The sequence below is a fragment of the Nesoenas mayeri genome (assembly GCF_963082525.1).
Source record: "Nesoenas mayeri genome assembly, chromosome: 2".
Classification (NCBI taxonomy): Eukaryota; Metazoa; Chordata; class Aves; order Columbiformes; family Columbidae; genus Nesoenas; species Nesoenas mayeri.
In genome coordinates, this window is record NC_137543.1 from 64,933,327 (window position 1) to 64,959,418 (window position 26,092).

Sequence of the window (26,092 nt, forward strand, 5' to 3'; positions counted from 1 at the left end):
TGTAGATGGAGCAAAAGAACAAAATCATCTCTTTCTCCCTCCTTCCTCATTCCCCTGATGGGGGCATCCAGTAGAATGCCAGAGGGGATGATGATTGACGTGTTTTGGCCTGTTACCAAACGCTTATAATTAATATTTTACAAGTGTTACACAGTGGTCCTTTGTGACAGGTTTGTACCAGGAAGATCCAGAGTCAATTGCTAGGCCAGTTAATTGACTTGTGAGTGTGAAATGCCAATATCTGATCGAATACTTACATCTGATTCAAGGAAAAAACAAAACAAAACAAACAAACACCAAACAACTCTTTGTTGCTGGTGGCTTCCCACCAAAGTGGGAAGAAGGACAGATAATCAGCTGTAGCAAGGCTGGGTTGAGAGACAGGGACTCTTTGGAGGGAAGGGGAAAAGCAGCACAAAGAGATTGCTGAACACAAGGTGAGGGGAGCATCTTCAGAGGAGGGATGGGAAGCAGCTCCATTTTCTGTAGAGGACATGAACCCATAAGAGGCCGATTTGGCTTGTGTGTCGCACTGATTGACTGAGAATACAAAGTGGTAAAGCACACGAGAAAACTTGGTGTTACTAAGCTGTGAATATAGTGAAAATGAGAAAAAAGTATTGATTATACTGTTATAAGTATTTATAGGATTTGTCTTCTCCAGATTTTCTCTAAATTATGTTGCAGTCCTGGAACTTTCGACACCTGTAATGCCACATCTCTGTTAGCGGTGTGAAATAGTGGGCGCCTCCAGAATTGAACCCAGCTCCTACTTTTTCTTCTGAGCAAACATTTCTTATCCAAATGACTTAGCACATCAGTGGGAGTTCTGTTTTCCCAGCTACTCGTGTAATCCGCCATGTGAACTGATGCGTGGAAAGCACCGAAGTTAAAGCAGGTCACCTAAAACAAGTGCTCTTCTCTTTTCTGCTCTCTAGTTACCAGCTCAGACAGCGCTTGTTTCATCTTCTTGGTGCGAAGCGGCAGTGCAAAGAAGATGAAGACAAATGGAGACAAGAGACAGCTGCCTTCTTCATTCAGGTTGCTTGGGAGAAACAGCTGAACCACAGCCCCCTGAAAGCAGCTCCGTCATGTAAAAATCTGAAATCCATGAACAAAACCAGCTCAGCTGTGAAAACCAGCAAGCAGTCCATCCTTAAGCAGATCTATGGTAATTTTGTCTTCACTTTAAATAGCTATGCTTTTATTTTTGTAACAGAGTGTATCCTTCTGTACACTTCTCACCAAATTGTTAGGAATTTCAACTGTTTATAAAAATTAGTCTGAATTTCAGGTGTGCTGGGTAATTGTATTTTTGTTTCAGGTTGAAAAAAACCAAACACCTTTGTGATTTAAAATAGCAGCTGCTCAAGCTGCTTGAATCCTCACACAGTGTTGTTCCAGCACAGGCCTTGAGCAACCCAATAATTCTGTTGCCAGAGCCACTCCCAGATACCCACGTGGAAATAGAGCAGTTGAACTGGGGATAGGTGGCTGTACGGATGCACCGTGGCTATCTGGATCGTGGTTTATTTTTTCTAAGTGTTGTTTTCAACTGTTTCGGTTTGGTACTGTTTTTCAAACATTTCCATTTGAAGAATACCGTCTTATTCCGTGTGAGTAACTTTCTTGTTTGAAAACAGCTGCTGTTTTTTTGGAAGATCGTCTTTTCTGGTAACACTGCACTGCTTTGCACTACACCTGTATGCAGGGTGCAAAGGAAGGGTAGAGAAACAGCATTGCTTTAAACCTTGAGTTCCTCAACAGCATGGCTCACTAATTGAGTAAGGATGTGCTAACTGTAGCTATTTACTAGTCCCTTCTATCAAGGCTCTGTTGTTTAGATAGCCAAAAATGATTAAATAAATGAAGCTCATAATGTTATTTTCCTTCTTTTATAGCATCTACAAGATGTGTTTTAACTTTACCCAAGTCCAGTTGTGGTTGTCCCAATTTTCTGTCATATAGAAATAGTCTCCTGAGTTTCCTCATCATAAATGAGAATAATTTTTAGGATAAAACAATGCTGTAACCTGGTTGAATAGTTTCTAGCTATACCTAACCACATCTTTATGTGAATAAACACATAGCTGTTCATGTTGTTTGTTAAAGGACGTTCTCAGGAAGGCAAAGTGTGTCAGCCAACAAGAGCTCCTTCTAAGCTGAAACTTTCTGACGTGCAGCTGGTCTCAGGTAAGACACACACATTTTAAGAATAGTTTGATGTTTATATACATGTGAGATTGGTCTCAGCTTAGAATTCGAAGAAAAAAAATCTGCTCAAGAGCTGGGATTTCATATCAAAACATATAACTAACTACTACCCAACTCCACTCCTTTTTTGCTACATTTTTACTTATTTGAGCTGTGTACTTTTCTCCTTGAGTCATTTGTATGAAAACCTATTTTCACTGGGCTATTAGTAGGAAAGACCTTAATATAATGCACTTGTACAGTGAGAAGCCAGATAATGTTCACCTGTGGTTAAAATAATAGCTTACAGACACTCATACTTTGGCTCAGCAGCACAAACATTACTAGTCCTATAGAAGAGAGCAGATTTCTACGTGTGCCAAGAATTTACACACCTGTTTGTCTGCAATACATGGTTTAGTGCATAGTGCTGCTCACTCTTCTCAAATGGCATAACAGAGTTCCCATGCTGTGCACAGAGCCTCAATCATTTCATAGCATTTTAGTTGCAGTTAAGTTTTAAGACTCAACCAAAAAATAAATGCATGATTTTGTTGAACTCAGAAGCCATGCAGTCGATACCAGGTCTGCCTTGGGAAAGCCTTAGTTCTGTTGCAACCAAAATTTTATGTATACAATTGGTACTGGGGCATCAGGGTTGACACAATGGAGGCTCTTGAGCTGTGCAGGTGGACAGATGGGGCTACGGCGTGTAAAACAGGAAAGCGTCAAAACCCAGTGATTGTAAAAGTATAATCTAGGTCATTAACGGCTGGAACTTTCATGCACATGGCATTAATTGACAGCTGGCTTAAAAATGAAGTTAGAGTACATGGTTGTCTCTCCTACTACTTCTTTACTAAATGCCTTTTTAAGGCTGTTTCAGGCGTATTATGCACTTAGGAATGGAAGCTATAGTTCTATTAGCCCTTCGCCATATGATGTTTTAGCTCCTCATTGCACATTTGGTCTTCATGGTTGTCTCACGTGTCGTTCTGGGGCAGCCACGGCCAGATGGCAACAAAGCAAACACTCCAAGACAGTAGTTCAGATAATTTGCAAAGGGAAGTAAAATACATTTTTCCACTAATTTAACAAAATTCTGAAGTCAGAAGGAAATCTGAGAGCAGACTTGTCCTGGAGTTTGTTAGAATTGTAGGTAAGTTTCTGCCTCACTAAGAGACAGAAGCTTTTTTCTGTTCAGTTTGAAAACTGTTTTAATTAAGAGGCCTGACCAGACAGGTGTTTGATTGCCACCTCTTCATGCAGATAGGAATCTAAATTTTAGAAGAGCTTTAGCAAATAATGCTTCTCTTCGTTTAACTTTTCAGGACAACGGATCTCCCTGTCTTCTGAAATAAAAAGTCTTTCTTCAGAGATCTGAGTGTCCTTTGCTTTCATAACTTGGTGACGAGTAGGATAGTGATAGGAACCCTGCCCAGTGCCTTTAGAACACTACCTACTTTCATTCACCTAACAGGAGCTCAGGGAACTTTAGCCTGTGCTTAAAGACAATAACATGTTTCTCATCTGCCTGCCTTTGTGCACGACAACATTACGTTTGTTGGAAAAGTTCAGAGCTGTCAGTGGCTAATGCCAGATACTCCAGTTCTGACGTAGGTCAGGCTGGACTGTGCCGACTGATTCTTCTCTTACAGAAGGTACAGCTGGGAAGGTGAAGACTGTCAGCCTGAGCTTTCATGTTCCTAGAGCTGCTGGAAAAAGGACAAAGTGACAAATCTGTGACATGGACTGACACCAAACTCAGTTAAACTTACGGGCGTAAGCAGCCCAGACACTTTGGAGTGGGGACATGCAGAAGTTAGTGAAAGAAATGTACAAATGAGTGCAGGGGGCAGAGGGCGACAGGTGGAAATGGGATGTACCGACATTGGGTATGTGCTTCAAAATATTCTGGCAAATGGAGCCCTTATGATTGTTATAATTAAAACATTTAGGAACTTGAAAGTTGTTCCTTTTTCATATACTTTTTTTTTTTTTTATTAAAGAGATTGCTTTTGTCAATTAAATAAATGGCATTTGAAGAGGTTCTCTGCAGCAGGCCAGACAGATAAGCCCCTCTTTTATTTCACTGTGGACATTAAAGTGTGCTTATAGAATGGTAAAGGAGGAGGTTTTGCAATCCTTAGCATTAGAAAGAAGCCCTTGCCATGTGCTGGCTTCACCCCTTCAGTGAAATGTTCAGATTTGCACTCAGGATGACCCTGGCTAGAATGGGAAAAAGCACCAAAATGTTTACATCCAATCTCCACAAAACTGGGGAAGGAAAACACACATATTATTTGTAGCATAATACAGTAAATAAAAAACATTGAATGAGTCCAGGCATCCAGCCAGACTGAAATTTTTGCTTTCTAATAATTCAGAGACTCCTCACTTTAGCCCTGGAAGAGTTTCCTCTGCTGCTAGAAATGACCCAGTACCTGACATTGCTAAATAATGCTCAGCAAAACCTCTTGCTGCTCTTCATCAAGCCGAGGCAAGAGCATTGTGTTGGAGACCAAATTCATTGTTTATGAAATCTAGAATACAATGTAGATGAAACTTATTTTTATCCATTAGAGTTACTCATGAAACCCATTTTGTTCTTTTACAGTAAACAACCTGCAGTGTGTTAATTTGCTGGAGAACATGGGAAAATCAAAACAATTTTCATACAACATGAGACCAACCACTGCTGCAAAATCAAAAAAAACAAGACTCAAGCACTAAGCAAAACTGAATGTTTGGAATTTAAAAAGCACATTCCGGTACAACTGTTGTATTTCATAACGTACAAGTCATCTACAACATATTAAACTTGAACACATTTTCAATTTTTGTATTATCTCAACATTACATGCCAAGCAGACTTCTAAGGAGTTGTTGCACTCATTTTATTTTTGTGTACAAGTTAAGTTTTTAAATGCAACTGTTAACTTATTTACTGACAGGATGAAATCTGAATTTTATTTGGAAACAGAAAACGAAGCACTAAGCCCAGCATTACAACAGAGTTGCAGGGGCTCCCAAAGTTTGCCTTTGTCCAAAGTAGAAATTTTGAATGTGTTCATCAGACATATTTTCAAAGGAGTGGGAAACTGTACTAAAGATGTAACAGGTTTGAAGACTGCCATTTGATTTCCCCTCAAATTTATCAAATATATTAATATTTCAAAATCCAAAAAGGAACCAAAGAACCTTAATGCTCCACTTCTGTACTAATGAAACAATTGTTTCTTAGCTAGCTGTGGGTTTGGAAGGAAGAGATGTTGACAAAAATACACTCAGTAAATACATTGCTTCCCACAGCCTATGGAAATTGTTAGGGGTGGGGTATGTTTTCTACCCTTTGAGATTATCACCAGTTTTTTCTGCATTCAGAACTATTTTTATACATGCGCAAAAGGAGTTTCTACAGAAAGCAAGATGGGACTTATTCTAGAAGAAAACTTGTTCTTATAATAGCTTTGGAGCTGCCAGCGTATTTACCTTGCACAAAGTATTTAAAAATATGAACTGCAAAAATAAAAAGATGTTACTCTAGTTTCAAAGTATATTGTTTTTCTATTTTTTTCTTCTAGCTAGTATTACATATTTTTTTTAAATTAATATGATGCTTAGAAATAATAGATGATTCGAGTCAATATAAGTCTGTTCCTTGGCAAGCACTGAAGCTTCAAGGACTCTGGATTTCCTTCAACACCCATCACCGCGGTCACAACATCTACAAAAACAACTGCCGGGAATGTCTACTTGAAAAGAAAGGCAACAGAGGTGTGCGGTTCTTTGTAAAATTTTTATTCTGTTTCACTTACAAAAAAATTGACAAGCTTTGTTCCAACATCTTCCATTCAAAACTAAATAGAAGGAAACGCTTTACAACAAATGCAGTTTGACCTCTTCAATATACCGCGTTCACAGGGCCAGGTCCCTGGGGGTGAGAGGCAAGGTAGATGTTGAAACAGTAATGGAGGTCTGTCAGCCACTGCTCCTGAACTTCACCGCTCTTCAGTGTCTGCAAAGAAGGGGAAAAAAGGTAAAACTCAGTTTCACCACCAGCACTTGCAAAGCTTTGCTTTGTTTTTACAGTTAAGCAGGTGCGCTGTTAAAGGTGGCAATGGCCTCGTTCACTGCACACAGCAACGTCATTCTTCTCATTTATACATTTCAACATGGTACGTCTGGTAAAGCTGAAATAATAAAGTGTTACTACTTGGTACACTGAGTCAGTGGCACATTATGAAGTGTGTGAATTACACCAGCTGTGATTTCCTTACTCTTCGTTATAGCGCCTTGCTTACTTTCCAGTTCTGCATTTTATAAGTCAATTAAAATGCAAATGAGCATGGTTCTACTAAAGCAGCAGAGCTCAATACCCCAGTCTACAGAACTGCTACCAACAGCCCAGCACAGCCAGCAGGCCAGTAACTCCCTTTCCTTGACATTCATCAGTGGTTAAAAAAACCCCAAACACAACCCACCCGCAGTGGAACATCACAAAAACTTGCTGAGGCATTTTCAACACCAGAGGAAGCCAACCACCTCATTCTCTGTCAGAGAAGGTGCATGATCCTCTCTTCTATCTGCTTTCACCACCATTGAGGTTTGCTGGTAATAGACCATTTAAAAGCTACTAATTGGATACGTGAGGCTTACTTATTAAAACCTGTAGGACATACCAACTCTCTCTGCTCAACACTAGTTAAGAGCTTTGTGTAAAGGCACTTTCAGATATTTTTTTTTCTTGGAGAAGCAGCTGTAATAGTCTCAAAACTACTGGAACGTAGACACATTAATAGAAGCGCTGGGTTTTGCAATATTTGAAAGATAATATATTCTGTACCGTACATATTTAAGAGAGTTTGTCTGGTTTAATAACTTCTACACCTGTATAGCCCTGCTCCAATAAACAGAAAAGATTAGTTTCTTATTTTGGGCAGCTCTCCCTCAGGCTGTGCGGGTAACCAGCTTCCAGCGCATTTTGTTAGGAAGCCAAGTGCTGCCCAGGGCCGCTGGGCTGGTACAAGCTCAACTTCACAACTGTCTCATCTGCGCAACAACCACAGGAGCTCGGACAAGTAGCTGTGACACAGCCCAGACTTCCAAGACAAAAGAAAATCACAACTTGTGTTTCGCTAAACCTCTGTACTTCACGTTTGAAATAATATTTAAACCTTGTATGCCCTTGTAACTTGTGGGAGACAACAAGAAGTTTCATACCATGATGTCCTTGATAATCTGTTGCACCAGAAATTCGTTTGTGATCATATGGCTGCGGAGCTGGCCGTGCTGCATGAGCAAGCGAAGCAACTGAGCAACAACGGGCAGCTCCTCCCGACAGATCCTGCTCACTTGCAGACTTTGCAGCATCAGTCTCAGTAACCGTGGCAGGAGTGCTAATGCAGAAATACACGATCCCCACAGCATATCCCTGAGAGGAAAACAGAACAAAAACTGAAATGACCGAGGACGCTTATTTCCAGGATGCTCCTGTGAACTGGTCTCATAAGCTGCGCAGGGAAACAAGCCTCTCTGAATGTAATCGCACCAACTGCCTTCACCATGATCAGCACCAAAGAAGAAAATTTGTACAAGGAAGGGCTAAACTTGGAAATGTTCTAAAATTAGATACAGCACTGGAAAAAATGTAAGGTCCTGCCCTGGAGCTACAAATATTGAAGCTCTTACGCAGTGTAATTTCTGCTTGATGCATCTGGGAAGACGTTTTTATTTCAGTCATTGTTCAGGTACACTTGAATCGTTATTTAAGAAATCAAACAACAGAATCAGCTTTTTGTGATATGCAAGTCATTAAATAGAGTAAGTAAAAGGTTGACTCTGGCTTGAAAAACATATCTTAAAATTTAAGTAAGCTTTGAGCAACTTTCCTGTATATGGAACGGTTAGAGTAAAAAATCTGAAGTTTAAACTGTTCAAAGACATTTCTGTTATACAGGTAAATAAACTTATTTAAATCTGGTTTCTGTAGGTTTTTTTTTTAAATCAAATGGATTTGCAAGTCTATAAAATGATGCCTGAGAAGTTTTGTTAAAGCTGAAATATCAAGTCAGTTAAGAGTACAAGCTTAAAAAGCCAAATCCTTTGCATGTCACTTTTCAACATATCTAATGAAACTAAAGGCTAAAGCTAAAGATTAAGGTATAAATATCCACCTTTCTGAAGTCAGGATGGTTCTGACATCTAACTAGAACAATTGTAAGTAAAAGCTTTGAGATGAAACCTTCTTCAGTTATTGTTTTGAATAATTCCAACTAACTTCGCAGCTCTTTTGCTTAAGTCCAAGTACTGTTTTACTCGCGGGTATAACGGCAGAGACAATTAACATGGTAAGAAAAGCAGCTTTACCTTTTCTGTACATGTTCTGCATCCTCTTTGTCTAAAGTCAGCAGAAAGTACAAAAGACTGTAACAACAAGAAGCTAAGAACTTGTGCAGGTTTTCACTTAGGATGCAGGCTTGATCCAAGAGCTTATTTATGGCACATAGAACAGATCCAGCTGTGCTATCAGGTATTACAACCAATCCAACCTGTATTAGAGTTTTTTAAAAAAAAGGTAAAAATAAAACAAACAAACAAAAAGTTCATCACTTTATGCACTTTTTTGCTGGTATACAAGCATATCTGCAGCCAAGTGATTCTCTTTCATATTGTGACATAAATTACTTTGTTTCTCTTCAAGTTCTACACACTATTGCATTTTTTCAAATCCCTATTTCCCTAAGAAATTGCCACCCATACCAAGAAAATGTTAAACCAGCATCTTCATTCCATCCCATCTAAATAAACGCTAATGTCAAATGGATGTAGAAAGAAAATCCACTGCTTTGAGCCTTGCACTGAAAGATGGTACAGGTACAAACAATCTTGGACAGAACAGGTCTTTCCTTTTAAGCACATATCATGGGAAAGAGCAGCACTTCCACAGCTTGAAACAGCAGCGAGCAAGTCACTGACGCAGAAGGAAAATCAGATTTACTCTGCAGAAAGAAAAGCTTCTACTGGATCATCAGCAGGGTGAGTCTGCTCAGAAATCCAATGTGCTCAACAGGAAAGAGCATTATGAGCTGAGTTATATCAAAGCTAAGGAAACATATGGTGGGGCCACAGCTGGGGTGATGCTCTTCTGTTGTTAAAATGAGAACATCTTGAGTAAGGGTTTTACAGGCACGATAAATAAAATAATTTAAAATATATATATATTTGGGGGGGGGGGGTAGAGGCAGTGAATTATAAAGTAGTTCACATTTTGAAGTGCTGTCGAGTACCTATCCTAGATTTGTGTCCTGCAAAGCCATAAAAAATGGTGCCACATTAGCAATGCATTATTTCTCTTTTTAAAAAAATAATTTAAGGGGGTTTAGAGTAGCCTAATTTGCTCACGTGCAATTACATTGCTTTAAGCTGATATAGACAGTTGGCTCACTCAAGGTCAGCTCTTTCAGGAATGTATAGAAAAAGACCAATAAAGAAATACAAGCTATGGAAATGCGGAATGCATTTCATTGGCATGATTATTCATAAGAGGTGAAAAATAGAACGATGATGAGTTCAAACTTCTAAATACTTCCAATATAAGAACACAAAGTGGATTTCAAGGCCAAGAGCACAGGCACATCACTGTCCATCACAGAATGGTGTTCCTGTGTGACAGAAGATGAACTGCAGCCGTCACCAAGACCATGCTCAAACAGACAGTGTCATAGAACACATAAGCCGACTTAAAAGCTGTCATTTTAGTTAACACCCACCCCCAGTTAGCAGATACTATTAACTATTTTTTAAAACTCTCCTAATCTTGTTGAAAACTTTTGTAAATGCTGAAATTATACATGAACTATCTGGAAGAAGTGGATCTGAGGGGTAATGAGACTTAGAAAAAATTATCACAAGGAAGTTAACCAAGACGACAAAATGTTACTTACCAGATATTTACAGATGCCAGTCTGGAGAATGTCAAAACACTGACTTTGTGAAGGTATAGCCGACAAGCTGCGACAGATCATCTGTTTCAATAAAACAAAGTTATATTTATGTGCACTAAATGCAACCAGCAATCATTCACTGTGTAGTCATACTTTGTTGACAGACCTAAATACAAAGCACCGACACAGACAAGAAGCAGCTTTGTCTCAAAGTATTGATTCTTTACAGTATATAAGAGTAATATTGTCAACATAAATTGTTCAGTGTTAAAAGAGATGACGGCTTATACCACTAGTTGTTTTGGTAGTAGCTTTCTTCATTTTATCTATGTGATACAAATAGAAGGCAAAAAATATTCTATCCAGCTACAGCACCACACCAAGCCTCCACCTGCCTTTTCTCAGTTCTGAAGAATTTAAGAAAACAACTTCCCAAATAACTTTATCAAGCACAAAACAGAAGAATCACAATGAAGCAAAGCAAAAAAACACAGCAAAAAAGAAAGTAGCAAAGATCCATTTCCAACTTATTTTCCTCTACACTGCAAAAAACATGATAGAATAATTGTGGTTGGAAGAGACCCTTAAGATCATAAAGTCCAACCATAAAATAAATCTAGCACTAAACCATGTTCCTAGGAACCTCATCTAAATGTCTTTTAAACACCTCCAGGGATGGTGACTCCACCACTTCCCTGGGCAGCCTGTTCCAATGCCTGACAACCCTTTCCGTGAAGAAATGTTTTCTAATATCCAATTGAAACCTCCCCAGGCACAACTTGAGGCCATTTCCTCTCATCCTATCACTTGCTACTTAGAAAAAGAGCCCAACCCCCTCCATGCTACAACCTCCTTTCAGGTAGTTGCAGACAGTGATCAGGTCTCCCCTCAGCCTCCTTTTCTCCAGGCTAAACAGCCCCAGTTCCCTCAGCTGCCCCTCATCAGACTTGTGCTCCAGACCCCTCACCAGCTTTGTTGCCCTTCTCTGAACTCTCTCCAGCACCTCAATGTCTTTCCTGCAGTGAGGGGCCCAAAACTGAACACAGGATTCAAGGTGGGGTCTCACCAGTGCCAAGTACAGTGGCACAATCCCTTCCCTAATCCTACTGGCCACACTATTCCTGATACAAGCCAGGATGCTGTTGGCCTTTCTGGCCACCTGGGCACACTGCTGGTCATGTTCAGCCACTGTTCATCAACACCCCCTGGTCCTTTTCCACCAGGCAGCTTTCCAGCCACTCTTCCCCAAGCCCATACTGCTGCCTGGGGTTGTTGTGACCCAAGTGCAGGACCCGGCACTCAACTTTCATACTTCAACTTCAAACATCATGTTCAGAGATTATACAAAATGTAATACTACAAAGAGAAATCTGCCAAAAGCTTTCTAGTGCTTATAAAAAAATCAGGCACTAGGAAACTCTATTAGCTACCCAGAGGTTTGATGGAAAGAATTAAAAAAAAAAAAAAAAAAAAAGATGAACTAAAGAATCAGATCTTAGCTTTTTAGTATAAAACACTGGAGTGAGAAAAAAAAAAGTTGACTGAGACCCCATGAAATGTTATATGTCTCCCAGATAGGATAAAGAAACCAGAGCTCTAGTAGATCTGCTCATACGCTGTACTACAGTCCTCAGCAGATGGCTTTCTCTTTTCGTCTTTTCATTCCCATCTATTCCAATAACTTGCAAACTAGTCAGAGAGCTGGGATGACTTCCCTCTGGTTACATTCATTGCTTTTCCCATCAGTGTCAACTGTGAAGCCTCCAGAAGGCACAGTGCACAGCATGAGTGCGCTGATAGACCATTAGCAGTCATGACACTCTGTTAAGGACAAGGAAGATGGAAGAATCAATCCATGAGGAATTAAACATTCTCTTTGTGCTCAAGGGAATACAGCAAGAGAACATCAAGATCAGATGTTTGTGGGAAGGAAGAATTTAAGTCTCTGAGTTTTACAAATACTCCAGCTAAGCAAAAACTATTCCTCTCAGATACCTTGCTGACTGAAGAAAGAGCTAAAGAAAACTTTCACAGAATGATCTGAGGGATTAAATTCTGTGATAGCAGCCTGGTTTTGAGACTTCACTTGAAGCAGAGCGCATCAAGACACCTGAACAAGAGATAATGACAAAACAGAAAATATCACCCACATTATGCCAAAAATAATAGTCCAGATTTCCAGCTGAAGAGAGATCCCAAGGAAAGGAAAGGTTAGGGAAAGAACATTAGCTCAAGGTCCTGCAGCATGGAAGCTCAATCCTAAGTAATGTGGATGGCAGTGGTGGTTTAATCAGATGGCCAAGCAGCGTCATTTGAGGTGATATAAAAGTGTGGTCAGCTTTTTGCACAATTACATGCTGCACATGCTTTCAGCCTTGCTCCAGCTGGCCAAGTTCAGGAGATGCTCAACACATCCGCTTCACAGAACATAATACTGTTGGGCTGTCGGGACATTGCTCACGTTCTTCAGTTTTAGAGGTATAACTGTGCAAGCATTTTGTTTGACTAGCAGGACTATTTAAAAGAATTTTATAGATACTCTTGCATTGAATACCCTTATTTTTGATGCATTTATTTAATAAAGAAATATTATTAAAACTATGTACTCTTATCTTAGATGATAGTGCTTCTGTACACTGCAATTTCAATGTGGTAAGATATGAAGTACTCTGGAGTATTCCCAAGAAACATACTCAAAACATCTGCGTATTAGCAGCATCAAGGAATGAAGCCAAGCTGAGACAGAGGTAACTACTGTGGATTGTCACATCAAGGACAAACTCTGATGCCCATCTCACCTTATTTTAACTAGTAACACACAAAAGGGAAAGCTACGCTGATTCATCTGTCAGCTGACAGCTCAAAGGTCAGAAATCCTGTCACAACAGGAGAATTGGACTAACCTATAGAAAAGATCACATGCGTTTGATGAATAACAGATACAGAAACAACTCTGTGAAAGAGAAGTGACAGATCATGGTGCTCAGAGACCAATAAAACCTTCTACATGCATCTAGAAGTTTTAATAATGGGAAATGAGGAAAAAATTAAGTTGAACCAGGGCAGGTCATAACAACTCACCACAAGGTGGTTGTGATACAACCATGAAACAGGCAAATATCACTTTAGGACAGAAAAAATACATATTATCACAACAGAAGTGATCAATAGTATTGAAGATACATTCAGTACTACACCGTAAGACCCTACTTGGACCGTTTCTGAAATACTGCGTAAAACTGGAGTCCCTCATTTTCAAGAAAGGTAAATTCCAACACAACAGGCATAGAAAAATTGCACAAAGAACAGAGATTCTATCTTACAGGTGTGAACAGAAGGAACAGGTTCCCCAGAGAGGTGGTAGATGCCCCATCCCTGGAGACATTCCAGGCCAGGCTAGATGGGGCTCTAAGCAACCTGATCTAGTTGAAGATGTCCCTGCTCATTACAGGGGGTTGGACCAGCTGACCTTTGAATGTCCTTCCAACCCAAACTAGTCTATGGTTCTGTGAACTTCATCCACTTAGGCTGGCAAAACTAAAGTTGAGAAGGGATATTATGGTAATTTACAAATGCAATGAAGTGGTGAAAACTGCTGCAGGAAAACAAATATAACCAAACAGCAATAAAAAATAACAATGATGATAGATGGCTGGGAATGCAGATGGAATGGAAATTAGGAAGGATGAAAGAGGAAATGCAGGATACATTTCTGCTCATAACACGCTGCTCAGGAAGTTTACCAAAGGGCGATGCCACATGCCTGTGAGTGCATGACACCAGAAACAGTAAGCCAGGGAGATGCCTTCTCATTCAACATATACCCACATGAGGTCAACAAATTAAAGATCTTGAAGGCAAATCCACCAGACTTGCTCTGCAAACTAAGATTTCATCATTAATAAAACCATTATCAATACTTTGCCCTTAGGACTACAGCCCTGGCCTAGGCCTACCAGTCCACTGAGGTTCTCCCCAGATGACAAGCTGCAGGAACATTTCGCAATGGGTACAATGCACCGACACTCGGGCCGTCCCAGAACTGGCAAGGAAAACAGACATCACCGCACTGAAGAGCGGCACACTTGCTTAGAAGGGATGTTGTAAAGTGCAGAATGCTTGGCAAGTTAGTTTTTCAACCTTTCAAATCTCTGTGACCCTCCAAATGGCACAACCATTCCATACGTCCAGTTCTATTTTTTCCTACGATTAAGCAGGAGTGGCAATCCTTTTCAATTCCATAAATTAAATCCAGCTTGAAATGGCCTTCAGAACAAATGCCTGGTATAAAAAGTGAAACTGAAATGTTATTAGACACGGAAATGAAAAGCAAAGAAAACTTAATTATCGCATCAAAATTAGTATTTTTCCTGTCAATTTATTTTCCTTAGGCAAGGGTTTGCATGATGTTTAATTTCCATAATAAAATGTCACAGCTGATTCATTATTTTACATTTGATTACCATTTATCACATTTTTGGCGCATTCACAGATTGGTTTTGGACTAAAGCCAGAGTAGTTTTGTTTCAGAGCGTTACTGAAGTGAATGGACAGAGAATGAGCATTTCTGATCATAGTGGGGGGGTTTATAAAATACTTGTTTCACAAAGGTGTAACAAGTTGGCTTAGAGGTTTTGTGTTTGTTTTTAATTTTGTTTGAATGCCCACTTGAGTAAATTCACAGAATCATAGGATGATTTGGGTTAGAAGGGACCTTAAAGATCATCTAGTTCCAACCAGCCATGGGCAGGGACACCTTCCAGTAGACCAGGTTGTCCAAAGCCCCATCCAATTAAGCCAAAGCTGGAGAAAAGCACTATGTTATTATAAATACAGGGATTAACTGTTAACATTATGTAGTAAATACTACAGGCTTCCTTATCCATTGGCAGCTTTTCAAACCAAACCTTACTGACCAGATAAGCCCAACTACCCATCATAATAATGATCTACACAACTATAACAGCAGGATCTCTACTAGTGCTTCATGCAGTTGTTACTACAGGGACCCCCCTGTCTGCCATACTCAAGACATATTCCGCCAGCAGCCAGCTAAGGCTGGGAATGCAGCCCAGGGGCACTCCCTACACTTTTTGGAAATCCTGACACCACGGAGCAGATTGCAAATGTGACCAGAAGGTAGTGCCTGCAAACCAATCCTTCAGCCAAAACCAATGCCAAGGACACTGCTTGCAGTAAAGGGACTTTTGGGCCATTGACACTAAAAACACTGAAAGTCACCTTTGCTCCGTTCGCTTGTCCCCACGCCATTAACTGGATCTCAGAGGAGGGGTCAAGTCGCATGCTATTTTAGTCTAGTCTTCATCTGAAGAATTAAAAGCATTTTTGCTGCTGACAGCCAACTGAGCTGATTCTTAATCCAACCTGAGAAAGGCTTTTGATAGCTCTAACGTACAATCAGAGGAAACCATCAGTTTAATACTGCTTTTCTGTTAAGGTGTGCTCCACTCCAAAAGGCAAGAGTTGGGAGGACCCAAGGAAGCCCAATGTCAGTCTGAGCCCTCAGGGCAACAGGGACCTGCACAAATGATGAATCAAGAGTAATGTTTTGTTCATTATTTAACTGCTCCCAATCCCTAAATCACTCAACGCTTCCGTAATGATAACACTCCTGACTCAAAAATCCTCAGGGAAATATTTTATCAGGAACTTTCCAGGGGAAATCTGCATATAATTTCAAGCTAAATCATGCTGCGAAATACTCTTTTTCAAAGAAAAATACCTTCTTCTGAAGACACAAACAAGCATGAGCACCGAGAGGAACCAAGCAAGCAGAAAAAAATAATGGATCAAGTACTTTAGCAAGCCACACTGTGGAGTCAGACCAAAGACACTTCAGACTCCAAGGGAAGTGATTTTTTAAAAAATAAAGTTGGCACACACCAGACACTATATCCTAATGTGAACTTGAAAATATATTTTTCAATTCATATCGACATCCACCTCAAACACGAGTAACTAAAACATAACAGGCTGTTCTGCAGTCAATTCCCAAGCCCTTGTGAAATGACTGTTGCAAGAGGGACTCCAACCAGTGGAACGTGTTACTGCAGAGCGCAGAAAACGAGAAGTTTTCAGGTGATGGGGCAGGCAATGAAGCCTGTCGTCTGAAGCTCGGCCAGCTTCCCCCGAAGCGCCCTAGCTTATCAGACAGTGTACTCCCTTGACAGGTGCTGCTTCTCTTTCTGAAATAAATTGATTTGACAGGGCAATATTAACAGTGCCCTGAGTTGTTGAGAAAGCTGCGTACAACAAGAGATCTTTGTTCATCTGCCTTGGCTAAGCTCACGGGGGCGGATGTGAAAGGTATTCCCGATTCAGTGATTCCAAGCAAACAAAAAAAACCCCACACAAACAAAAAATCCCCCACAAAATCTCAACAAAACAAAACAAAACCTAGGTTGAAAAAAGAGACAAAGAGATGGAACAGAGTCTGCAGGAGAACATTACATAGGTGGGCAACAGGTGAAAAAACAAACAAAAAACTATGAGGCTAATTTTACATTCCGGGTAGCAAAACAGGAATACAGAAATTTAAGAATTATAAATGCTTGAGAACATGTATTGTGTCCTGATAGATACACAATCTTGATAGATTACCTATTTACAAAGACTTAGAAGGATTATGAAACACAGTCAATGTCCAGCCACTGTCTCAGAAGCAGGATAACTGCAGCACACAAACTCCTCTCCCACCTGATGAACGGTGGCGATTGCTTACCTGCAGGCTCCTTGCCTGTGGCACGCAGCCTGATGCTAAACCTTTGTTAAAAGCTGACTAAACCAAGTGAAGTTACCTTGATTTGCCACTGGACACAAACACACGAGTGACAACCACCACTGCCCACCTACCGTGCAACAATTTGATCACGTGTTTAAATGGGGGTAACAGCAAGATTTGGTACAAGGAGGGAAAGAACTACAGGCTGGAGACATTCCTGCTGTCTCAGTAAGTGATAGGCACTTCAGAAAATATTATTATTTTGTGAACAAAACCAGTACACTTTTGTCCCACAAAGCCTGTCTTTTTGAGCAAATTTAGTTTAAGTATTACAAATCAGGATATGGATTTCCAGCATAATGCATAGTAACTGTGGAGATGTTAAATTGCATTGATTACATGCAGTAACATGTGAGCTCCCAGCTATAAAATACCGCAAGTCAGGTTTTTTTGGGGAGGTGTGTGTTTTGGTGTTTGGGTTTTACTGGGGTTTTTTTGGTTGCTTTTAAAGCTTTGTATCTTAAGAAAATTACGGAAGAGACCTTTAAAAAAGAGCTTTTTTTCTTTTTAGGAGGCATCGCATTTATTTATGCAATCTCTCTTTTATTTCTTCGATATTTGCATTATTTTTCAAGAAAATGACAGCCATCATTTTCATTTCTTAACATTCAACTTGGATAAGATGCAATTTTACAAAACGTTAATGGACTTATATAGAATTTTTTTAGCCTCCTTAAAGAGGATTAAAAATTGTAGCATAATTCTAGTTCAGAAGGGATACTATTTTCCTTCAGTTGCCTTTTTTCCCCAATGTAACTCGCATCTGAAAGTCTCAATGAAGACCACAAGTTGAAGTCTTACAGGCACTTAACTCAAAATCTTACTTAAAAAACTGTTGGTTTTTTTTAAATGCTTAATGTTTTTTAAATGCTCTGCTTAAAGTTAAGCTTCAGCACTGCAACACCACCATTTACTTCTCAAGAAAAATATCCTTGCAGGACTTATAATTTACACACATTGACTTGTTTTACTGATTTGTCGTAATTTCCGTAGCATATTAGTGCAGATGCAGCCTTCCCAAGTCTGTTTCACTTATAAGACTACTCTGGTTTTGACACACATTAACATCATATGCATCCCAAGGTTTTTGAATTCAAGACTGCTTTGAAAAGCAGTTGACCTTCCCTAATGTTTGGTCTTAAACAATTTTAAACATTTTGTTGAGTATTTTATTTCTTCGAGTCAATTACGTGCTCAATGTAAGTCCAGAATCTCAACTTCAAGCAGAATTTTTGAATTATGGTTTGCTTTCCCCCTCCAAAATGTTCAAGTGTTACAAACAGCAAGTATTACAACAACAGAAATTACCATGTATACATGGTTACCTTGCTAAATGTTCATTCCTGTTGGCACTGTTTCATTTGATGCTAGCAGAGCAATTCAATTACAGGGGAGTGAACAATATTACCGACAAACACTATAGGCACATTTAAAAATGAACAAAGACTGAAGCCTCTTCCCTTAGGCTGCAACCATTTATTCTGGAGCCCCATCTATTTCAGCTGCAGGGGTATGATTTTAAATAATTGTCTTTAGTAAGACAGAAGTCATTTTAAGTTGCTCCAGAAAAGGAACCAAGGTTTCCATGTGTAACATTTCTTTCAGCAAATATAAAGACTAAACTTCACAGCTACACAAAATGGCATTTAAAGGGACACCTTTCTTCAGCACTGCTGTGTAAGTGAAAAATCACCATTACCTAAAAGCTTCCACAAAAGGCTTCTGATTTCTACTATTCCAATTACCACTCTCTAGACAATAAAAGTTACAAGGAGTATCTATCTCAAAATGGTTTTTGTTATAAAGCACTTAAAAGCATTAACTCCTATGAGAAGTGCATTTGTTAGGTGGTGGTGTCACCAATTACACTTAGAATCACAGAATGCCCTGAGTTGGAAGGGACCCACAAGGATCATCGAGTCCAACTCCTGTCCCTGCATGTGACAACCCCACAGTTCACACCATGTGTCTGAGGGCGTTGTCCAGTCTCTTCTTGAACACTGTCAGGCTTGGGGCCGTGACACCTCCCTGGGGAGCCTGTTCCAGTGCTCCACCACCCTCTGGGGGAAGAACCTTTTCCTCATGTCCAACCTCAACCTCCTCCGGCACATCTGCCTGACATTCCCATGGGTTCTATAATTTTTAGCCAGAGAGCTCAGTGCCTGCCCCTCCTCCTCCCCTTGTGAGGAAGCTGTAGCCACCATGAGGTCTCCTCTCAGTCTCCTCTTCTCCAGGCTGAATAAACCCAGTGACTTTAGCTGCTCCTCATACGGCTTCCTCTCCAAACCCTTCACCAACTTCGTGGTCCTCCTCCGGACACTCTCCAGTAGCTTTATATATTTTTTATGCTATGGCACCCAGAACTGCACCCAGTGCTCCAGGTGAGGCCGCACCAGTGCAGAGCAGAGCAGGACAATCACCTCCCTCGCCCGGCTGGCAATGCCGTGCTGGATGCACCCAGGACACTGTTGGTTCATGTTCAACTTGCCATCGACCAGAACCACATGCTACCAAGTGCACTGGTTATATCACAACATGCTCCAAGCCCAGACTGCCATGTGAAAATGCCTTCAGTTATTCTTTTCCTTTATGCAAGTTGCTCTTTCTCCAAAGGCACATATTTTCTCCTTCCCCCTTTCTGGCATGCATGTGTTATACACCACATTCTCTCTCACAAGTTTGCTACCAGTAGAAACACAAACCGCTCACTGCACAGGACAGTTGGCTGGTGCCACAATGCTGGGACTGCCCTCCTCGGGATTTCTGAACAAAGCCAAGCAGTGAGCAATGAAGGGGACTCTTCACCCCTTGCCCTTCTATTTCCTCAGCAGCGTAACCCCAGCCACCCCTGCCTCACAACCCCCCGGCACCCCCGTGGACCGAGCGACAGCCCAGTTCAGAGCAATGCACATGCGGGTTGGCCAGCAGGATGCAGAAGTCAACTTATCACCTCCCTTGTGCTAATCTAGAGGGTTTTTTTCTCTTCCACCTGCTTATTTTCATAAAATTTACAGGCAACTAGTATTTGCAACTTTATAATTTTAGCAGAGAGACAAGAAATAGCCAACGGTTTAAACAAAACTAGGGGTGGAAGAGAAGAGGGAGAAGGATGGATGGACTAATAATAATCTGATAACTAGTCTCATTTAATCCTAGGAAATCAGGCTGTCAAATAATAATTCCGTAAGTTCCCTCTTTATTTTCATCCACAACAAATTATTTTGCCATTATGATGAAAACTTTAATTACAACTACACAGTGAGAACTCTTTTAAATGAACAATTCTCATTCTCAACATAAAGCAGAGGTCTGAATGCTGCCTGCTCTGCAGTCAATGGAGGGCTGTTCTCACTCACTAGGTATTTTAAATTACTACAAATATTTTCCTTAACATTACAGCATCATCATAAACTCCCTTATCCAGCAAGGGAAAGCATGAAACATTCAGCATTCAGAAGCTGTGCTGCTCTACCCAGTTCCACCCAAAGCATGACTCAAGCTACGTTTTATTATTTCCTGTAGCAGCGCTTTATCTAAACAAAATAATTTTCTGTCACAGCTGAAAATATTTTGATTCCAAAACTGTGTCATACTTTGAGCTATGTCCACTTGGAAGAAATTGGTCTCCAAATACACCTCCGTCAAACTCTGTACACACAGAGCTATCGTATCCCACCATCTTTCAAGACATCCTAGAAGAGCTTCAGGATTTGCTGGCAGTTTTCTTCTCCCCAGAGGCTACTGCTCTGGGTCTGGGGGCTTTTGGTGCTGTTTATTTTCTTCTGAGAGGAGAGCAGCTTGTTCAATACTTGGTAGAAACCACTTGCCCTAAAAAAGTATCCCTGTGCAACTTTTGGCAAATCTTGAACTGAAAAGGTTTTTGCTAGGCCAGGATTTTCCTTATTTTTTTTTCCTTTTCTCTCTTTTTTTTTTTTTTTCTTTCTTTTCTTTGAAATGGCCCAGCCTCCAATTACCAAAGTTTTTTATGGACTACAGTCCCCTGGATGTTTTCTTTACAAACTGAACATGAAATAGAATATAGGTCAACATGTTTGAGGTTGGAGAATGGTACTCAATGAGGAAAAGAGAAAAACCCCAAAACTGTATTAGATATTTAAACACAGAGAAAATAGTCATTTAAAAGCCTAAACATCTGATTTTTTTTTAATGGACATCCACTGCTCTCCCCTCACCCAAAAGCTAAGTCACCTTGTTGCAGAAAGCCAACAGGTTGGTTGAGGACATTTTGCCCTTCATAAATTCTTGCTGACTATTGCTGGTTACATCCTATAAGTACCTGATAAAACCCAGTTTACTAGAAACCTTGTCTCCACAATCATGACCACACTTAACAAGGAAGAGCCTCTAATCTCCCTCTCAAGTTCAGAGTTGTAAGCAGTAGTCCAGAACTTCCTTTCATTACAAGTCTACAAGATGAGGTGGGTCTAGAAGGTCTCATCCATCGCTCTCCACACACATCCACAGAATGTCCAAAACCTCCTTAATTACAAACCAAGGATGTCCAGCTCTTGCTTAATGACTGCCATTCACTTCTGAGAACCTGAGAGAGCACCTTGTATTTTTCCCAAGAAACGGTATTTAACAAAAGCAAGCCTCATGTTTCTGAAAAGCAATGACCGTCCTTGATGGCATCAAAACACTGAAAAGATTGTGGCAGGAGAAGTAAACCAAACTTGCAACAAGGAACCAAAAGCACAAACAAGCTATCTACAGTCAAACTATTTCACCATCCCTAAGTGAAAACACTCCTGTTGTGTGGTTTCTCAACCAACTTTGAGAGATTTGTGGAAGAGAAGCAAAAACAGGAAAGAAAGAGGATGTGAGGGGTGGCATTTTCAGAAGCAGGTGAAATACATAAAAATCCTTCAGATGGATGGGATTATGTTAACTCATGGACAAACATTTGCAAGTAATCTCTCTGGTGCATTCACAGAGGAACAATCCTGTGTTCCGTACAAGACAGGGACAGAGAGCATTCTCGTATTTCAATACTGAAGAAAGGTGTTTTGGTGAGAAAATACATCATTACTGCCCAGAAGAGACAAAGCTAAACAACTTTGGAAGAAAGTTTAGCTGTTCCACAGGCCAGCTGACTGAAGGCAGGACGTCTAAAGACACATGTCAGTCGTGGTACCAAATAACAACTTTGCTTCAAATAGTACTCAATACGTAAGAGTACACACGCAATATATGCCTCAGACTATCATTAGTTTCAGTAGACTATCACTTAAACTTTATGATTTGGAAGAGAAAAATCTATATTGCTTTCTTGAACCACAAAGATTGCCATGAAAAAAACAGAATACATCATACAACTAAAAACTTCTGTAACACTCTTCTTTCTGTATTTGTGACAGAGATTTCATAAATACTATCAAACTGGCATGTCATTAAAACACGACTTCACACCTTAAAGTGGTTTATGATGGGCTAAGCAACAAAAAGAACTGAGTCTGAATTAAGACTAATAGACACCTGTTCTGAATAAAATTGGGTGGCTAAGATCCCTTTAGAGCCAGCAATAAAATTAAGGTTTCAGTTCTTACGACCTAACGAGCAGCAACTAAATTCACAGTGAAGTTTCTAATCCAAATAAATTTTTATTAAATAAGCATCAGAAGTTATTCTAAATAACCAACAATGCCAACATGATATTACTTCCAAGTTAAAATCTTTTTTAATCCAAGTGCTTTTTAATTAACAGTGGAATTTATTCTCAAAGAAAACTCCTCATAAAAAGTATTTTTACAATTAATTTATTTTTGAAAGCAAAAACATGTCGCTGGTCTTAATCATATTAGTGTTTAAGAATTTTCCATCAGGGCTTCTACCCTTTTTTCCATGAATATTGTTTTGCATACTGCATGTCTGAACATTTTAAAGCAGCCTCCTTCAAAATATCATTGATGGCTATAGAAAAACATCAGCTGTTCAACAACTACTATATTTTCCATTCTTTTTTCAACTCACAACAAGATTTAGGCATCTGTGGAAAAGGGATGGAGAGCACTTGGAGTTTGTATGCTGTCATTTAGAATTAGTGTTGCTGTATTACCTCTGTCACAGCCCAGTGGTGTAAAAACTGGTCCAGATCAGTTAGGTAAAGACGGACAGGCGAAAGCTGTGTCTGGCTAATGTGTGGCTTTCCTCTAATGCCCTGGAGACTAGCCAACTCCTCTCTTGAAAACCCTAGAGAAAAAGAAGCAGTACAATAGTATCACAAAACAAGCAAAGCACTGTTCTATTTCAACAGCATCACTGACAGAAACTGTCTTTAAATGTATGTCTGCATAACATTTTGTTGTTGTTAAAAGGTTCTTGCTTGGTATTTTAAATTTAAGAATAGCAAAATAGAAAGTCTGACTTCTGAGAGGAAACAAGAATACTTGAAAAATCTATGGCATACCCATTTAAACTATAATGTATTAAAAAAACTGTAAGAGGGCAACGTTAGGCTATTTTCAACATATCTTTTAAAAATAATTTTAAAACCCAGGTATAATGTAAGACAATTCACCATGTGTTCACAACAATTCAGTAACATTCTAACATAACCTCAGGGTTAAAACAAACAAACAAAACCAAAAAAAGACAACCCACACTACTTTTGGCTTATTATTTCTAGCCAGGTATTAAATGCTTCCGTGAAACAGGACTACTGCTCCAAAACAATCGCTTTGGTTTTGCTTTCATTTTCTCCGGTATCAGTACAGCTCTCTTTTCACTGTTTTAGGAAAAAAAAGGTAATTCTTGAAAGCAAAGCAGCTGAACATTATGAATGACTGAGGTGATGAAGAAAAGATACTTTAATCACGTGACAAGTTACTGGAAGATATTTCTCAGCAATATTGTGCCATTTTAACCACTGTAATTTCCAAAAGTTTCATCACCATAGAGTAAAACTATTTTTATATCTGAATAAGAATATAGCAGCAGAAGTAATTCTGCTGACATGCTGGGCAGTTCACTTCAACATACTTTGATTACTTTATTGTGATGGAGCATTTTTAATAGCATAAGCATGTCCACAGCAAATCCCAAAGGCACTCATTTATACTGTTACAAGTCAATAAGAGGCATTTACTTAGATCTAGAAAAAAATTCTTATTCACGTCATATACTGAGTTTAGGTTTTCCTCATACTTTCCAAATAAAGTTGCTAAAATTTAGAAAAAGTATGCAAATACTCAGCCCAAGTGGCAAAGTGTAAAAACAGGGTGTCAAAAAAGGAAAAAAAAAAAAAAAAAAAAGAGTATCTTGTATGCAAAACATGTAACAAGATTAGATTTACTTTCAGGAAGTACTTACTACACCATTTATTCTAAATTAAATCCACTAATTGACTATCAAAACAAATTTCATTTTATTAATTCTGAATTATGACATTCACATGGATTACCTATAAGGGTTGAAAACAAGAAGCTGAAATAGTCCACATCACTCACTGAATTATCCTGCACTTGGCACTTCCAGCCTGCAAAGGATGATCTACACAAAACCAATAGCAGATAGTTTATTAAAAACCATATAATTAAGAATTCGCAACCTACCTGCACAATACAATCAATTAGCATGACTAAATTGTTAATTTTAGCATTCCTGTTTTTAACTGCTGTTGTTGGAATAGCATTTTAAATAGATTCGAAACCAGAACTTGCTCTTTTCAAGACAAGTAACATTGAACTTTGCACCCCTGCATGGGCTTAGATTGTTAAATTGATTAAATTACTGAGATAGCAACTCCTCATAAATACCGACATAACCTTTAATATAGTGACGACAGCCAACACACAGTAAATTAAATTAGTTTTATTTCCTTATTTGGTAAAAGTCATTATATTACAAAGCTGGGCTGTATTTTTCATTATATCCGCTACTTCTAATACAGCTCTTTACGTGAACAATAGATTCCATTTAAAAGCAGTCTCAGCATCTATTTTTGAGTAACTAAACCCACTGAACACAGAACTAAATTAAAAACTTGCTTTGAGGTTTGGAACACAAAGAAATAGCAATATGCAAAGGCAGGAGCAAATCCATTACCGAAGCTGCCCGACACTTCCCTTTTTAGGGGCGATCTGTTAGAAGTTGGAGCACCAGCCTACTTGTGGTTTCTCAAATTAGAAGCCGCACACAGTCGTGGAAACTGAGAGTGAACAGACACCACTGACCACCCAACAGCAGCGTCTTGCACGTGTATCTGTGCAGAACCGGGAGACAGCCAGGAGCTGGGAACAAGCGCATCTCACACACGCTGCAGCTTTGCATCACATTACGCAAAATACATATTATTCAAATCCACTTGTACGCTGCTCTTGGCACTTGCACTGCGGACTATCGATCTTTGCTGTAAGAGACTGCTGCTTTCTGCTTCTGCAATCTTGTGAAATTTCAGAGCTTCCCAATGCAATTTTCCAAGCCAACTATCTGCCTCAGATCACTTTTTTTCCTAATTTCTCTCCGCTAACAGCCAAAATGGCTTAGCTCATGGGTAACAAAATTCTGGAAAGCTTGTTTTTAAGAAATTCTTTACAGCTCTGTGTTTTGGGAGCAAAAAATATCAAATTTGGAATACCTTTGTGCCAGGCATATGCATTTTCCCACCCCATGAAAATTCATCCACAAGATTTCAGTATCCAAAAAAATGACAGTTAGAATATGCACTTGTCTGGAGCTACTCAAAAGGAAAGGAAAGAAAATAAGGAACTTCAGAATTTTTTTAAATTAAATAATCTGGATTTAATCAGACTGTTGCATAGGATAATTAATTGGGGGGGGGAGGGGAGAGAAAATCACGGCTAGGTGAGAAAGAACAAAGAAAAGCTTTACTAAAGCTCCTACTTCACATCGTATCCTTAATGATAAATCCTTCTTTCCAGGTCTCTCTCAGGCAACCTGGTGACTTTGCAGTGCAGGCAGCTCTGCATGGTCCCTTCTAGTTCCCAGGAGGTCTTGGGTCCTCCTCCGATGCCTGTCTCACTGCTTCCTTTTCTCAACCTGTAGTTTCGCAGTCCCTCTCCACTTGTCAAGCTGCCACTTGGCTCCAACTCTGTGTTCTCCACTCCTTGCCCCAGGCTGGCAGTCTTCGCCCAGGAGAAGGGAGAATTTCTTCCCTGCTTCCAAAGAGGTC

General features: G+C 39.7%; 2 protein-coding genes across 4 annotated transcripts in view; one reads left to right on the forward strand and one right to left on the reverse strand.

Annotated features, from left to right (window-relative positions):
- The window catches only part of INVS (inversin), a gene marked incomplete at its 3' end in the record, with an annotated part of 86,092 nt that extends 81,166 nt beyond the window's left edge, over positions 1-4,926 (forward strand). The window contains exons 14-16 of the mRNA XM_080364279.1: positions 939-1,171; positions 2,113-2,193; positions 4,811-4,926. Coding sequence (XP_080220405.1) covers positions 939-1,171; positions 2,113-2,193; positions 4,811-4,926 — 430 coding nt within the window. The remainder of the gene's footprint in view (positions 1-938; positions 1,172-2,112; positions 2,194-4,810) is intronic.
- Positions 4,927-6,097: 1,171 nt separating this feature from the next.
- The window catches only part of TEX10 (testis expressed 10), a gene marked incomplete at its 3' end in the record, with an annotated part of 57,985 nt that continues 37,990 nt past the window's right edge, over positions 6,098-26,092 (reverse strand). For 2 of the 3 annotated variants that reach the window (XM_080338603.1, XM_080338604.1), the window contains exons 11-16: positions 24,362-24,450; positions 23,018-23,151; positions 10,140-10,220; positions 8,563-8,744; positions 7,417-7,627; positions 6,098-6,211 (exon numbers count right to left, since the gene is read on the reverse strand). In XM_080338603.1, coding sequence (XP_080194729.1) covers positions 6,098-6,211; positions 7,417-7,627; positions 8,563-8,744; positions 10,140-10,220; positions 23,018-23,151; positions 24,362-24,450 — 811 coding nt within the window. The remainder of the gene's footprint in view (positions 6,212-7,416; positions 7,628-8,562; positions 8,745-10,139; positions 10,221-23,017; positions 23,152-24,361; positions 24,451-26,092) is intronic. The other variant, XM_080338605.1, reaches the window with a different exon arrangement.